The following is a 17,114-nucleotide window of genomic DNA, read 5'->3' as shown; positions in this document are numbered from 1 at the left end:
AGGAAAAAAGAATATTCTGATACTTTCAACATAAGGTTTTCTTCAGCTGACTTGGCGTCTGCCAAGTAATGAGACATTGTTCCTTTTCAGCATGGTGTTCTACATTAGCCTTCAGTTCACAGTACCATGAATAAAAGTATACCTAAGTGTTGATAGTCCTGTCCTTCGCACTTCTCAGTTTTAAAAATCTGTTTTCAGACCTTTCTGCTGTAAATGAGTAACTTAAGAAAATGTAGAACAGGCTTTCATCTTTACTGGGAGTCTCTATCAACTGAGAAATGATGTTAAGTTGTGCAGTGACTTCCTCCTGCTGACTTCTGAGGTTTGTTGCTACTGAGCAGCAGATATTAAGAAACCTTGAGCAGAACTGCCACTAAGCTTAAACATCATAGCTCAAGATGAACCTTAAGCAGTTATTCTAACTACTATAGAGTGCATGATGCCCTTTACTCACAGTTCTGCAAGATTCTTTTAAAGCTATTTAATAAGAAAATGCCTTTTGTACAAAAAGCTCTTCATTATCAGGGTGAACATTGCAGCTTACGGCCAGAACATGATTTTAAACCCATTTGATTTTAGCCTTTTTACATACATCGTGAGATTCTTACCCGCATATGGGCAAGTTAACACTGAGGAATGTCTGTGCCTGGCTCTTGGCTCTGTTCTGTAATCCATCCATTTCTATTATCTAGCTGCCAGGCTGGCTGTTCTATTTTTGTGCATAAATAGGACTCCAAATACAAATCCAGTACCCTGTTCCCCTGATGGTGGAAGGCCTAGGCTTAGCTCTTGTGCCTGAGATAATCTAATAGTGTACCTTTCCAGGCTACAGAATTCTGTGAAACAGTAGGAAAAAATGGAGGTGGAGCTGAAAGGATTCCAGGCTATATTAAAAATTCACTAATGTGCTAGGAAATCTCTTCTGAACTTAGAGTGTCCCTCATGCAAGAGGCAGAAGGCATTTATCATATTCCTTTAGCTTACCATCAGGGCAAATTTATGCTAGAGAACTTAGAGGCTTTGCTCTTTTCAAGTCAGAAAAGCAGCTGGATTAATATACAGGCAAACTCTGTCCCATCTTGACTTCTTCAATGTGAATGTACTTCTAATGTGAATGTAATGCAAGAAACTGCAATTGAAATATAATTGCATAAAAATGCCACTGTATTTTCACAAACTTGGAAATTGGCACAGAAATTTCAGCATGCAAGTGCAGAATCAAGGGACATCTATAATGCAATAACTATTCAGCTGACTAAAGCAGTTTCTTCCTTTCTTAAAGAGCTTGGGTTTTTTTCTGTATATATTTTTGGGGCTTCAGAAAAAATACTCAGTAATTTACATTGCTGATATTATATGTTTAAAGAAAAATGCAAACTACCGAGAAGGCTACTGAAGTTTGATACCCATCAATCTTTATTCATACTGGCCCAATTACTTTTTAAAACACCATGAAGCAGACACACACTGCCATCTAGTGAGCATCTCTAACATAGCTGCAGTTTGATTTCTGAGGAGAGGAAAATGTGTTGCTTGGAGCAAGTAACTTAACACAGTACAAAACATACACAGACTTAAAAATGCTGCACTGAATGCTTTGTCAATTGTATATTATATAATAGAGATACACAGAGCAAAGCTAAAGTATTTTATTAATAATTTATTGTCAGTAAGAAAGACCGGCTAATGGTAATTTTCAGTAAAAACCTTTACAAGACCATTGGATCACAAATATACAGACACTATAAAAACTGTGTCATGGTGGTTTTGGTTCTAAACTTGTATGCAGAGGGTCCCCAACACACTTTCCAAGAAGGGAAAAAATGTTTACAGTTCTAAAATACAGCAATCCATTTAAGACATTTCCATGTAGCTGACCCAGAAAAATATCAGACTTAACCTATGTACAACTGGAATTGTGTGAATATGTTGAATTTTTTATAATGAAATGTCAAACCTTAGTTTTCAGGGGAATACATACAGTGATGCCCTGATTATAAGAAGTCAGAGTGCTAGCTTTTAATGGCACACTAACACCACTAGTTTCAGTGGAAAACAAATTCACAAAATATCTACAAAATCTAGTTAAAACTATTAAAATCAAAACTGTACATAAAATTTACAAAAAGTAGGAGAAAATTAATTGCATTAGAACTATATAAATATATGCATCATGCTAACATGGAGAATTGGTATGTGATTTTTTTTAACATAGACAATGTAAGTACAAAAATGATGTTCAGAAACAGCACAGCCAATGGAAATCTTGGAACTGTCCAATTACAGTAGGTCAGGAAATGGAAACAGGCTGATTTAGTGAAATGAACTGCATGATCCAATGCTGCCATGCCAGTTTAGCTCACTGAAACAAAAGCGTTCACTGTGTCTGAAAAAAAGAAAAAAAAAATAAAAAAAGCTCTTGGAAGTTGTTCTAGAATTGATAAAGTTTGTTAGAGTCCAGGCACTTTTGTTGAGTGTGTCAGACTTCTGTATGTTGCTGGGAATCAAGTGGAGGAATTTTCACATCTTCAAAATGACCATCGTCTCCGCTCTCATAGTCACTCATCATGACTTCAGACTCCATTTCACAGCATGCTGACACATCAGAGCATGAAGCTGTGGAAGCATACACAGACATGGACATGTTGTCTACAGTGGGTGCTTCAAAGTCTCTATTGTACCCTAATGTGTAAGGAGCATAAGGTTCTCTGTAACTGCCGTTGACACCACTGGTTGTGGTCTGAGGTTCTGACATGTCTGCAGGATAGTGATGGGGAAGGTACTGATTAAGGTTAAATCTCTGCCTGCTTCTTGTAGAAGAACCCAAGCTACCTACAGCTGGCATGTCTCTGGGTGGCTGTATTGACTCAAACTGGTCGCTGTATTCTGGTGGTAACGGTGGAAGCTCATCAGGTGTAGGGAAGTCATCAGGTGGAGGTGGAAAATCACTTTCTATGTCATAACCGCCAGGGTAATAGTCTGTATCGATGGTGTTTGGATCCGTGTAGAGGGGAGCTGACTCCTCAACCACTTCGTAATTTGGATACTCTTGGATACCTGGCAACTGAACGCTTGGCATCCAGTCTGATGTATCCCAGTGATAACCTGAAAAGTTAATTTGTTTTAAAAAAGAAGTATAAGTATTTGTCTTCAATTCAGTCTGAACTGAGAAGTCAACACATGTATTAAGACAATGCAATCACTGTGATTAGGACACTACTTGTTAATTCGAGAGCAGTTTGCCCCGGTTCCACAAAAGACATTCAACACAACACAACTTTACATTATGCCATGCATTAGATATTGCGTCATTCACACTTGAACTTTTACATTTTCTCAGACATCTCACCTAACATGGGAAGAGCTGTAGGTCACCTATGGAACGTGCTGTCGCAATACATAATGGCATAGAATTGTTCACTGGATAGCAAAGAACCAACAGCCTCCCTGGTGCAGCTAAATTCCTGATCAGTTGTTGTTGAGTAATTACAGCTAGGGTGATAACAGCTGCCTATTTTTCTTAAGAATATATTTAGCATATATAAACCATGCTTTTCTTACATAAAAGAAGTAAAGTTTAAAGTGACCATTTAAAGGGACTTTACCCCTTAACTGAATTGTAAAGTTAATTTCACAAAATGCTGTTAGCTCTACAGTAACTGCCACACCTCTGATAAAAATCTTTGACTATTAGTAAAGACATTCCACATTCAAATACAAGAACAAAACAGGAAAAATCAAGCTTAATCATGCATAAATGACCGAACTTGATCCTCTCTTGCAAACTCCCCTTGAATAAGTTTATATTCATCTGCTGCAAACTAGATATAAGCCTAATCTCACTAAAAAATAATTGCTTTTCTTATCTGAACACCAAAAAAAGGAAAATAATACAGAATTGTAATAAGGTGCAAGTCTAGTAAACAGTAATCACTGCAGACAAATGCACAGCAAGCAACTGATAGTAAGTCTGTGTTAAAACCAAGTATTAACAGACATATTTTGGTGAACACCAATAAACTGCATGCAGAAGTCACCTCTTGAATTGCTGAGGTCAGGAACAGCAAAAGATTCTTTAGGTGGCAGAATGAGAAGAAAAAGGAGAAAACATCTGTAGTTAGGAATCAAATAGTAGAACCAATGTGAAGACAAACAATGACTGTCACTATGATGTTCATGCTGCTTTTGTCCAGTTTACTTAATACTACAGCTGGCTTTTTTTTTTTTTTCCTCCTCCTGGGCTCCTTCTTTGTTAAACTTGAACTGTAGAATAGCTACTGAGTTAACGTACAGCCCACCTGGGACACGGCTGTGTAGTAGCAAAATCTGCAGCCTGTGGTTTGCCGAAATCCTCATATCAGTAGATTTAGGACTTCTGCTAAAAAGGGTAACAAGATCTTTTTTTTTTTCTTTCCTTATATCCCCCCTCGTTTCTCGATACAGGGCTGCATCTATTAGGACTTATACTTTCAAGTATCTCATGCAAAGATGGGAACTCTCCCTTTAGTATCTAGCTTCCATAGACTGTGCACTGGGAGACCTGCCTCCCTTTGTACAGCAATCCCAACAACTCATGCTCAGCAGAGAACTGTCCTGCGTTACCTGACAAATTTTAAACCTTTCTCTCTTCAGGAATCTGTATTACCTATTCAGATCTGTAAGGATGGGTGATGCCTATCCTAATACCAGAATCTTCTCCTAAGAATTTATACTTTTATCTATTCTTGGAAGACCGGAGGGACAGAGTTTCAGTCCTGGGGGGAGGTGGGTGTCCTTTGGTTTTTTTAAGCTTGCCTAGCCCAGACAAGAAAAATACTGTCCACACTAAAGGAGATATCAGTCTGAGATCTGAGACTCTTCAAACATCTCTAGCCTCATCTCCAGGAGAAGGTTCTGACCACTAGTCTACTTAGAAGATGACATTCTTCATTTTTCTAGGGAAACTGGGTGCAAAACCTAAAGCCAATAGGCAGACTGTGGTCTTATGATTTAGAGTACTTTTACCAAGGAATGGGGAGATCTTGGTCCTGTCATCATCTTCTGAGGAAAACACCCTTTAACATAAAATACAGAAACACAAACTAGGACCTGACGTGCCCATCTTTCTAGGTGACAATCTGCTAGACTGGAGCTGCATTTCCTCTTGCACTTAGCATTGTTCATCTGCACAGAGCTACAACCTTCCCTGAGGAGCAGTGCAGAGAATGCAGGCCGACAACTGTCCTAGGATGAGACTAGCTACAGTTCATACTTTCAGGACACCTGTTGGACAGAACCACTTGGGGACACTAAAGGAAAAGGCCATCTGTCCCAGAACTTGACCTTGCTGAAGGCTTGAGCAAGGATCTCTGCTGCTCAAACTGGCACCCTCCTGAGGGTGCTCAAAAGCAGAACTCTTTACCAAAGATGCTTTGGAAGAAGGAATACTTAATAAAAGTAGAAACTTCCAAGTGTTAAGAAGTAGCTAAGCAGGACATCTTTGATCTCTCTATGAATATTCTGCAATGCATAAAATGTTTGTATTTATCTTACAGTGATACTAAATCACCAAGCAATACTTTCAACTTTGACTGGAGAACTACAGCCATCATTTTGTTTCTACCAATTAAAATCTCAGAGAAAATCTGAATAAGTTATCAAGCATTTCCCCTGATAGATTTTGTCTCTTCTACTCTTATAGTTCTCCCTTTTGTAAGTACTACACATTACAATTTTTTAGCGCTGAGGACTATGGTCTATAGGTACACATTACTGAAATACTCTCACGTAATTAGAAGTCTCTGCATTTGTCTATTTTTTTGTGTGTCTGCATACTTTAGACAGGATGTACTTCAAATAACAAACAAAACAGAATCTTTAGCTACTATAATTAGTGTTCTTAAAATGGCTTCGTTTTCAGTAGGACTTAATAAAAAAAGTAGGGTTTCCTAGTCTGTATTAAGAAATAGGAAACATACACTGTGGATACTATTTCAGAAGTAACCTCTGCAGACATGGTCATGGAGTGAATTACTTGGATGTTACTGGAATTTTAAGGGTTTTTAAGTTAATTAAAACAATACTTAGCATTTGTACAGACTCACTGGCACCTTTATTACTACTATTATTTTGTAAAGAGTTTGTGTTTTCCAGAGTGGTAAGTTCTTAAATGTTAGCAGAAAAGAAATAAGATTCCATCAAAAATGTCTACTTTGCCTCTTTTTAACTTCCAAATACATACTACACACACAAACAAGTATATGTGTGTGTAAATATACCCACCCAAACATACCTTTTAGCTACTGACGGAAGGCTGAGTAGTAAGTAACTACTTAAACTGACAGGGATGTGTATGCCTATATACTTCAACTGCATACTAGAAATAATTTTTTTCTGCTACGATTGATCTGAAGACCAGGGAAGTGAGTACTGATATCAGACTACTCCCATTCTGCTCAGCTCAGCTGGACAAGGTGCCAACAGATGTGGGTGGGAGAAGAAAAGGAAGCAGGGGCTGCTGCTTTTTCATCTACAGTAGTGTATGTAATTGCCTTTGATGCTGTCTCAATTCTGCTGGGAGCTTTTGTGTGCATATTTTCAGAAGACAGTAAGCACCAAGATCTTTTTATGCCAATACTTTTTTTTTCCCCAAAAAATCACACTTTGAAACCTGTCCACAGGGTAGCTACAGCATACACATGAAAATATGAACAGATATACAGTACAAATATATTCTTTGCTAAAACTTATCAGAAAGTCCAAGTAAATAATATTTTATAACTCCCATCTGCTAGGGCTACATTACTAGTAGACAAACGTGCATTATTCTGCCAAAGCAGTAAATAAATATGAAAACATATATATACCTTCTTTTTCCACCGAGTCAACAACAGCATTGACAAGGTGTATTACAGTCACTACGGAAGCTTGTAAAAGGTATAAAAGGAGCAAATTAAAACAAACCTATAGTTAGTATCACTTTAAACAGCATACAGATATACAAAAAACCACTGTAAAATTACAGTTCATTATTACTTTATAGAACAAGATTACTGGTGTACATATACATTTACTCTCTATTTAGAAAGCAGTTACATATAATACATAAAATACATCTGTAAACATGAATTTTATTCTTGATAAACATGGAAAAGTACTTGTAACTACTCCTGAAGCAAATTCTGCACAAGCACAAAGTTGCTTTAGTTATGTTAGAATTTCTGAGATGTTGCCTAAACATACCATTTGCATAATACTTCATCTAGACAGCTATAAACTAGGCTTTTCTAAAGGCTTGTGTTGGGTGAATTGAGGACTATTGCATTAGGCTTCCCCTTTTAGACTACAAACTACATTTTTCCCCCCTCAATGGAAGACCAGGGGAAGAAGTTTTCACCAAAATGAACTAAAATGCTAGAAGGTGAAAAATATCTACTGAAAACTTCTGTTGCTGACCTACTTAAGTTGTGTGCGAACAGTGGTATCACAGTAGGAATACCAAATTCAGGTTGTGACATTCTTATTTAAAAACCACCAAAATGAATGTATTTTTTAATGTCTTCCCTTTCCCAAGATACTTTTGGAAGGGAGAAGGATTTACTCTTACAGGGTAGGATGGGATAAGCACATGCAATTTGTTTACGTGGCTCAGGGATTAAATTTCAAACTAATAAATTCAGAATCTACCAAAAAGGAAGGAAGGAACAATATCTATGATGTTACAGCTATTTCTCTTAAAATGATGTATTAATGAGTAATCAATGCATGACAAGAAATGTGAGTAAGAATATATGAAATATATGGGATGGAGAGGAGGGGAGAACAACATGTACCACACAACACTTAATACCACAGGAAAAAAGTTGAAAGTTGATATCAGATCTACGATAAAATGAGTACTGTAAGCATACCATTTTACTTTCACCAATCATTAACACAGATGTTTCTTTTCATGCTGTTAAGAACAAATCACTCTACTTCGCTGAGAAGCAGAATGTTCTTTATTTCTAAGCTAAAGGAATTTCAAATTCTTTTTACAGTACACAGATGAAAGCAGAAATTGGAATAAAGAGTCAAAACACCTTAGCTTAGTGAATTAAGTTATGAGACGACTGTGGCTTTGTCCAATCAGTCTGAAATGTTTCTGAATACAGAGATGCATTTGTATCAACTGTAAAAGCATCTGTCATCACAATGGAAAAGTAAAAGATTTCCAATTAATAATAATAATAAAACCCACAAATATGTATGCTGATTATATTTTGATGGACTGGAGTTGTGATTGAAGTATTTACATTTTTTTTATATTGGCTTTTTTCAATGTATGAATTTTTTTTTATGAATTCCTTCTAATCATGGTGAAAGCCAAATATACTGTTCTACTGTAACAAAATTCCTTTTTGTGCAGCTTCCTTCATTACTAAAGTAATCAAACTTACAAGCAGTCCCTTAAACTCTGCTCTCACTCAGAACTGATCTGATCCATATGGGAGCTGAGGTCGCAGCAAGAAAAAGAGAAGGAAACAAATGAAACTGTAACACCAGAAAGCTTTTTACTGAGAGCTGAATGTCAAAGCGAAAGTTACATTTGTGCAGAGGCCATTTTTTAAATTCACTGTATTCTTGTATAAGGTGATAACTAATAATTACCTAGAAGAGTTTCTCAAATTTGAACACACTTTTAACACCTTTTAAACACAAGGCTCTGAATGCCTTGTGCTGCATTTTCACTGTTAACATTCTAACAGCAGAATGATTATATATCATTTTAAGGTAAAGTAATTAACACAAGGTGTAAGAGACGCAAAATACTTGTAAATAATTAACATATCTGGGTATTAAACATAAGTAAATACAGATATATATTAAATAAGCTGTTATTTAATATATATTCGACATATGTAAGTCCTATTGATGCTAAGAGCTATAGATGCAAAGACAGAACAAATGAATGTCAGCGGCAGTACAGAATGATTGTATTTTACGTACCATTGTCATCACATGATTCAGACTGGAAGGAGCTGAGAGACTGGACCTCAGACATGCTTTCTCTAGCACTATAAGGATGGGAGTTCATTTCATCCAGAGGCTTTTTTGACAGGCAGGGGTCAAGATCTACTACTTTAGCTGAAAGAAAAAGTTTCAAGTGAGATGATTAATAGATTCTAGATTGAAGAGTCAATAAAATTTAAGGCTAAGATCTACACATTTTAACAAAACTTTATAGAGCATGAAGCCTGATCAGACTCAAAACCCAGTAAAGTCATAATGCCTTTTGTACCCTAACAGGCATAGACAGAGTCTTTGCGCTTATATTAGAATTGTACCAGCACACACCTTTAACACAAAAGTAATAAAATAAGAACATTGCTTACTGTCATAGTCAAAATCCCAGCTGGGTTTCTGTATTGAATCACTATCTGAAGGAGAGTTGGAGGGAGGCGGAGGTGGCAAATTTGGTGCTACACTGCAAACAGCTACAGCTTTCCGGTGACCATGTACAGAATCTGGGTTAAAAGTACTAAACTCTGGGTGCTCGGGGATAGCAGACCCCTCAAAAGAATTCCTGTCAAGATTGTTCCTGGAGTCGCTTGGAATGCTTGGAGTGTACGAAATGGGACGAACAGGAACCTGTGGTGGGATGTCAGAATAGATGTTCTTATTCAATTTTGCATCAAAGTAAGGTCTTTGCAAGAAAGCTGTTGTAGCTCCCAGTTGCTTGTCTTCAGGTTCTGGCTGGTGCTTCTTCTTTCTACTAATCACTTTGCGGCAGACAACAAAAATCACAACTAATAAGAATATTCCTGCGATGAAAACAATAATCCCAATCACTTCGGCTAAGCTAATGTTCCAAGATGTTGAAACATATTTGTTAAGAACAATGTCTGTGCAGTGTTTTCCTCCAAATCCACGGCTACAATTGCAGTGATATGAACCATAAGTATTCTCACAAAGGGCACCATTAAGACACGGGTTTTCTACGCATTCATCGACATCAGTCAGGCACCTACCAGAAACAGAGCAGAGCAATGATTGTTAGCTTACATCAGTAGTCTTTATTGTAATTTCCTTGTTCTCAACAATTCTAGATATAGTTAATATATGGTACTGTACCAGACAATTTGCTATTTTATCAACATTCTAGATTTCGACTAGTTTGAACTGTTAACTGTTAAGTAATATTGTTAAAAATTCAATATATGTGGAACACTACCTACCTTTCTCCACGAAAGCCTACTTCACACTCACAAACAGGTCCATCCAAACTGTCAATACACTTGCCACTGTTTTTACAAGGATTGTCTTTGCAATACGGACCCAGCTGGCACCTGCAAAGGCAAAAAAAAAAAATAGGAGGGGGGAAAAAAAAGCATGAATGAACCATTACCTTACTGCAAGTGAGTATACAGTGTGGGATTCAGGGCTGTAACACAGGGGCTGGCATTAACTTCAACTAACTCCAGTGGGTTTCAAAGTCTGAGCTTTAAGTAGGAAACAGATAAAAAAGAAAACAAGAAGTGTTGCATTTATAGCCTATTCTCTGAGGGGTTCATTGGTACAAGAAACCATACAAACATACCTTTGGCCTGTGTATTGTCCTCGGCACTGGCAGATAAAATCATCACTGACTGGGATGCAAGTACCACCATAAAGGCAGGGGTTGGAAGCACATGGGTTGACACTTACATCACAGTGAGTTCCCATAAACAAAGGTGCACACTTGCAGTAGTAACCTGAAATCAAATACAGGCTTTTTGAAAGACACACATGGTATTACTGGGTTTAAGATAAAATCCTCCCTGCCCACCTATGGATTTAAGAGAAAATCCTCCCTGCCCACCTACCTGTTTGAAGAGAGAGAGAATGGGAAGAAATAGAAATACTTTTATCAAAAGATGATGGAAAGTCTAACAGTAAGGTTTTTCTTGAATGTGATTGAAGAATAACTTCCATTTCTCTCACAAAACTCAAGCTTGTCACAATGATTTCAGAATTTTTAAAGGAAGACTTTAAAGTAGGCAGTTAAGAGGACAGACCTCGGGTGTCGATGCTGAAGATTAAATCCCCACTTTGTCTACTTCATACCCCAAGGAGTTGAGTCTAGAACACAGGCAGACACAGCCTTCCTACCTGCTCAACAACCAGCCTTCTACAACTCTCTGGGAAAGCAAGAATTATTCACAAAGTTGTTTTGTCCTTCAAGGCAGGGAAGTGGAAAAGCAGTTTTGAAAACTAACAACAGAAGACTATAGCACAGCTTACCTCCATTTGACAGTGCATTGCAGATGCCTCCATTCTGACATGGGCTGCTTGAACAACCTTCTGTGGTCGTCAGTAAGCATCCAGGAGTCACATCTACAGATTCTTCCATGTGTGCATGATTTCGTGGCTTACTGTTCAGGGGCAGCTCTTGTCCATTAAGTACAACAGAATCCATACAACCTCTGAAACCATTGCTAACCTGAGGACTTCTACCATGTCTTGTACCTTGCTGCCGAATATGACCACCAAAAAACACATGATTATCTAGGTTTAGTGTTCTAAGTGTACCAGGAGCAGTACCAGATGCAGTATGCACCCTATCCAGAACAAGGCGTGCGTAATTTCCATCCACTTCAAGGGATACTGAATGCCACTGGCCATCGTTAATCTGAATGCTCTGAACGGAGACAATTCCGGGTCCGCTGCCACAATCAAATTTATATTGCAGCCTTCCGTGGTGAATCTACAAAGGAAAGCCACAATATCACCAAATGGTCTGCACGCTTAAAGAGTATAAAATATTGATGCCTATAAAAGTTTATGTTTGCTAGAGAGACAGTGTGATGGTGGTGTTCATAAAATGTAGTTTAATAACATTGTATTCGAAACAGTCACAGTGATTGTGATTCATTCTATATGGTTCTTTTAAGTAAAATGTATACTTTGTACATTTTTTCCTTTAGTAAAGAAGTCGCAAATCATCATCAAAAGATTACAAGACCTTTCATCTTGTGCTTTAAGTGACTTTTTCTGTATGGACTTAATGAATATTATAAGCAAATAAATTTATTTGCTTATTGTTATTTAAAATAGTTCAAGGGTTTTCTGTTTTATTTTTAAAACATTAAAGAAAACTAATTTGTTTTACACATTAAAAAAAATGCTGTACAAGTTTGTCACCTGGATGTACAACACACTCTACCTTGAAGGCAGTTCTCAATTATAACAATTCTACAGAGATGTTATGATTCAATCTTTTAATTTGGCACAACAAATAGTAAGAAGATGGTAAGAAGAAAAGAGGAGAAGATATGCAGTAGGAGATTTTAATATACCTCTAAGATACTGTAGTCTGTTCCTCGAGCATACATAACAACTGCATGAGCAGAATAAGTTCTAAGTCTCATTGTCAGCTTCATTTCCTCTTTGTTCTCGTTTTCCATGAGACGGTATTTCACATAGCTGCTCCCAGTAAATGTCACAGCAGAGCCAGCTGATGCTTAGGAATACAGAAAAGCATAAAATGTGTTAACACAGGACTGGAATCAAATTTATATTTGGAAAATAATATGGTTTTATGGAGAGATTTTTAAATTCTTACCAGGACACTCTCCAGCTTTGCTGTCTTGGCAGACACAGGTGTATTTTCCTTCCTTTGGATCTCCTAAACATTCAGTACCTTCAGGGCATGGGTTTCCATCACACATGCTATTCACCAGGGGGCATTTCCCTTCTGTAAAACAAAATACATTATTTCTCTTCTGTTGGTGGTAACGGTATTTTGTGAAAAGGGACACTTAAGTACAGTAGCTGAAAGCAACCCAAATGATATTCCTAACTATCAGGCAAGGAAGTGAAGTAACAGTTATGGCATGTGACTGGCACAAACACAGACTAGGCAAATGGCATACATACTGGCAGATGTTCATAGTTATCTTGATTACTCAAACAATTCAATTGGTAAAATTTGGAAACTGGTGTTATGGTTTAAGGTTTACCATTACTATCATACACCATAAAAAAGAATGTGTAGATATTAAACATGGACAGAGTCGGTTGGGGAGAGCAGAAGAGTGTGTCTGTATTTGAGACAGGAAAAGAACGGGCTTAAAGTATTTACTTAAGATGTGCAAGGTCACCCAGCCACGTTAAGTCATGATTTTAAAAAGCAATGTTGTTTTCCTCAGAGCTAAAGACAAATTAATCTTCTGTGATAAATCTGTATACTTATATGTATCTTAATGAATATTCATTTCCCAGTTCACCCTGTCATTCCCAGCCAAGTTTGGAAGCTGTGTGGGCTATTCCTCTAAGCAGAAACCAGGAAGTATTCAGGTACTTTGCCAGAACTTTTGTGCATACTAGACTCAAAATGGCTGGAAATTTAGAATGGGCAACAAAAAAAAAAGAACTTTTCATAAAATGGAAAATGAAGGTGTAACTACAAAAAAAAAATCACCTCCCATAAGCTTGTGTTATGTAAACTCTTAAAATAAGGTAACGAGTCAAGAAATGATCGCTCCTTACTCTGAATAAAATTAGGCAAATGTTGCAATGAGGGTTACAGGACATTCTTAATCTTGTCCTGTAATATAAATTTTCCCCTGGGGATTATGGCTGTTCAAACCAGAACGATCTTTTCAAGGATACTGTTTCCTTACTGCTTTTCTTACCTTTACAAAGACAAACTGCTGTTCTGTGATGACGGGGAGTGACAAAACTCAACCGGGCTGTGCTGTGGGTTGACATGATGTTCTCGTCCACCGTTACTTTTTCTTCACAAAATTTCAAAGGACAATCTAGGCCTGCACAAAGCTTATGGAAAACATCAATTATCCGAACACCTAAAATCTCCTCTAGGTCAGGCACAGAAGAGTTTATCTTGTGGAGCAAAATTCTCATTGGGTGCTGAGAGCTACCAGACTTCTCAACATTCAGGAGGACATCAAGATTTGAAGGAGGATCAGAAGGCTGCAAACTAACAATCTGGATGTCATTTCTCCTCACGCCCAAGATGTTTCTTAAAGCTCTCTGGAAATTGCGCCAGTAATCACCGATGAATTCTTCAGGGGCAAGGTTTGCAAAGCGTATTGCAATGCTGTGATTTAGTAAATCTTGTGTGATTTGTCTGATGTGTACAGTAATGTCAGCTGCGGTTGTAAATTTTCCATCTGTAACAGTGACATTTAGGAGGTACTGTCCTACATCTAACTTTTTATGTGCTATTAGTTTGCCACCAGTACTGGAAACGGAGAACAAGGATTCCATTTTGGGGTCCAGGCTGTATGTCAAAGTATCATAAACATCTTGATCGGTTGCATGAATTTTTCCAATGACACCACCTGAATATTCTTCCCCAAAGGCTGTGATAAAGATTTCTAGAGGCAGAATTGCTGGAGAATAAATGCTTTCCTCAATAACTCTAATATCAATGTAAGTCAAAGATGACAACGGTGGTTTTCCATTATCTGCCACCTAAAAGAAGATAACGATAGAGTTAGATTTTTGCTTTATCTCAAATTCTACTGTAGATATTTGTATTGTATACAGTAGAGTTGTATTTTTTGACTGAAAAAAAGTTCCTACAGGAAAATGCTTTATGAAAATTTCATAACACAGTAACTGACATAAAAGTTAATATTGAAAATTTTAAAAGCTTATATAAGCAGGCACACACACACGTTTTTACTTCTTCCGAGATTAAAAGGCTACAGTGCTCTTAATACCTGGAAATGTCAGGAAGCAACTAACACTTCTAGCAAATACAGGGGAAACGCACAGTAGCTGGTTTCAGACAGCAGATGGTGCTTGAAGCTTTTTTATTTCAAGCATGGAAACACATTACAAACTTGAAATGAGTCATGCACTAGAAATTTACAACATGCTTCACCACAGTTATTAGGAGGTGGTCTTGAAGACAATCTAAATGCAATATGCCAAACAATACTTCAAAAGGAAAACAATACATGTAGAAAGTTACAATTAATTATGTTGTCTTTCATGATTTGTGATCATGGAGAGGAAAAAAAAACCCACCTGTAGTGCTATTTGCTTCACGCAGTTAAAGTAATTATCTTTAACAAAATCAGCCTAATTCAATTTTAAAGCCTTTTTAAACATCACATCCCCCGTCCTCCACCCTTTTTTGACAAAAGCATACACTGTCATTGTATGAAGAGAAGACAAAAAACAGAGTAGAAAAGAAAGTAAAGAGCATTCCCTTGGGCTCGCTTTCTGTCTGTCTTTCTTTCTATTTCTCAGTTCTTGTTTCCCATCTACCTTTTTCCCAGGGCTCTTTCCCAGTTACTGAAAATGAGACTACAGAAATGGGCAAAGAATTGGAGAGATGGGAAGGGACAGAGAGGATGCACAGGGCTCAGAAGGTAGAAGATACCCTGCATCGTTCAAAAGATTTTACAATAATTTTACAATGACTACAGGTAGTTGGTACGCTTTGAAGATCTATGCAGAGAACCCGCTTTTGATTTTTCATACAAATTTAAGCAAAAGAGGAAAAACTCCAGGCACAAGATTATCTGTGGATGTGCACATAATCGTAGCATTTTTAAAAGGTAATGCATGTCTGGTAGAACTACATGTCTTCATCCGTTAACTCCAAAAGACAGGCATGGCTAGAAACTTGCCCTCTAGTTACCCAAACATAAAAAAGGAGAGAGCAAGCTCAAGTTGGCAAAGTTTTGTTTTGCCTAGATTTCTGCCTGGAAACAAGACAAGGCTGGCAGTTTAGCTACAGGAGAAATGTCCAAAAGAAACAAGAAAGGGCTTAAAACAAACAGGCAAGCAAAATTATAACAAATGGACAGCAAGTAGGGAAGAAGAGCCCCAGGAGAAACGATTTTTTAATAGTGCAGATTTTTAAATATCTGCTGTGGTTTTAAACTAAAGACTTCAGAGCGTGGCACAAAGGACTGTATGACTCATAGCTGGAGATTTCACACTCTAATGCTGTGAGACATTTGTTAATGGATAATCTATTTCCTTTGGAGAGAGGGAAAGCAAATGTGAGTGGCACGCACATGTAGGTGGCTGTTGGGAAAAAAATCCTTATGTCTATTAAAAGCACAAGAGTAAAGTAAAAGAAAGGCTCATGTTAAGTAAAGTTTTGAGGTGGGAGTGGGTGTGTGGAGTGTGTATGGGAGGGGTTGGTTGCGGGGGTTTTGGGTGGGGCTTTTGGGGGGCTTTTGTTTGCTTGTGTGGTTTTTTTTTTGTTTGTTTGTTTTTTCTTCCAGTGAAAGTATGCCTGTAACATAAGAAAACCTCTGCCTCAGCAATCCATTCAGAAAGCAACTAAGGTGAAAGATGTCAATACTGAAAAGCACACCAGTGAAGGTCAGTTAAAAAACAAAAACGACTATCAAGAGATCATGCACAGCCATTAACTTGTGAGCTGCAAGACAAAAGTGCAGAAATTAAAGATAGTGTAAACTTGAGAAGAGGCCTTCCTACAGCCTTTGAAAAATGTTTCTTTTAAATGACCCGGAGAAGACTATTTTTCCATAAAAGTCATGTATCTGGCTTTGTGTGTATCATTACAACTGAAGTCTTGTGGTATGGAAATGCTAGTTTTAGTCTTAGATGCCTTCGTACTCATGTATAATGACTCACTAAGGAGAAGATAATAGCAAATTATAGCACTGTGTCTATTTAAAAGAAGCTATCATAGTATAAGATAATAAATGGCAATTAGAAGACAGTGACATATTTCCAAAATCCAGGCAGGGAACTTGTAAATCAAGGGATTAGACAGGTCCAAAATACTGAGATTGGGTAGTACAGCACACAAAAAATGCACATTAGTATAGTCTGCTTTAATGATTTACAATTTCTGAGAAGCCTTTGTTCTAAATTAGTACATTTGTTTTAAGACACTTGTTTAGCTACTGGATGCCATTAAAATAGCCCTTATTCATTCCCTAGAAAAAAGGCACTTTTCAAGTGCCATGCTAAAGAGAAGATGAAGTACTGACAGGCTGTTTACAGGCATCGTACAGTCTAGGAAGTGGCTTAGAAATGAAAGAATTACATGATTCCACCTAGAGGAAGGTGTTAGGTGCCTCATACTTAAGAAAAGGCAGGCGCATTAGGAAGGGCCAAAGCTGCAGCTAAATCATGAAATATGACACAGACAGTGC

At 37.5% G+C, this 17,114-nt stretch overlaps 1 protein-coding gene across 6 annotated transcripts in view; it reads right to left on the bottom strand.

Moving 5' to 3' along the window:
- Window positions 1-1,634: 1,634 nt before the first annotated feature.
- The window catches only part of FAT1 (FAT atypical cadherin 1), a 115,200-nt gene continuing 99,720 nt past the window's right edge, over window positions 1,635-17,114 (bottom strand). For 4 of the 6 annotated variants that reach the window (XM_087736451.1, XM_087736453.1, XM_087736452.1 and 1 more), the window contains exons 19-29: window positions 13,635-14,436; window positions 12,563-12,694; window positions 12,297-12,460; window positions 11,242-11,704; window positions 10,559-10,712; window positions 10,197-10,307; window positions 9,354-9,985; window positions 8,968-9,105; window positions 6,846-6,905; window positions 4,038-4,073; window positions 1,635-3,105 (exon numbers count right to left, since the gene is read on the bottom strand). In XM_087736451.1, the coding sequence (XP_087592577.1) occupies window positions 2,480-3,105; window positions 4,038-4,073; window positions 6,846-6,905; window positions 8,968-9,105; window positions 9,354-9,985; window positions 10,197-10,307; window positions 10,559-10,712; window positions 11,242-11,704; window positions 12,297-12,460; window positions 12,563-12,694; window positions 13,635-14,436 (3,318 nt within the window). In that variant the 3' untranslated portion in view covers window positions 1,635-2,479. The remainder of the gene's footprint in view (window positions 3,106-4,037; window positions 4,074-6,845; window positions 6,906-8,967; window positions 9,106-9,353; window positions 9,986-10,196; window positions 10,308-10,558; window positions 10,713-11,241; window positions 11,705-12,296; window positions 12,461-12,562; window positions 12,695-13,634; window positions 14,437-17,114) is intronic. The other 2 variants (XM_087736454.1, XM_087736455.1) reach the window with 2 other exon arrangements.

This window comes from Nipponia nippon, unplaced genomic scaffold (assembly GCF_047370975.1).
Source record: "Nipponia nippon isolate SJK-2023a ecotype South Korea unplaced genomic scaffold, ASM4737097v1 scaffold_6, whole genome shotgun sequence".
In the NCBI taxonomy this organism is placed as follows: Eukaryota; Metazoa; Chordata; class Aves; order Pelecaniformes; family Threskiornithidae; genus Nipponia; species Nipponia nippon.
This window is presented reverse-complemented; position numbering and strand designations above follow the sequence as displayed.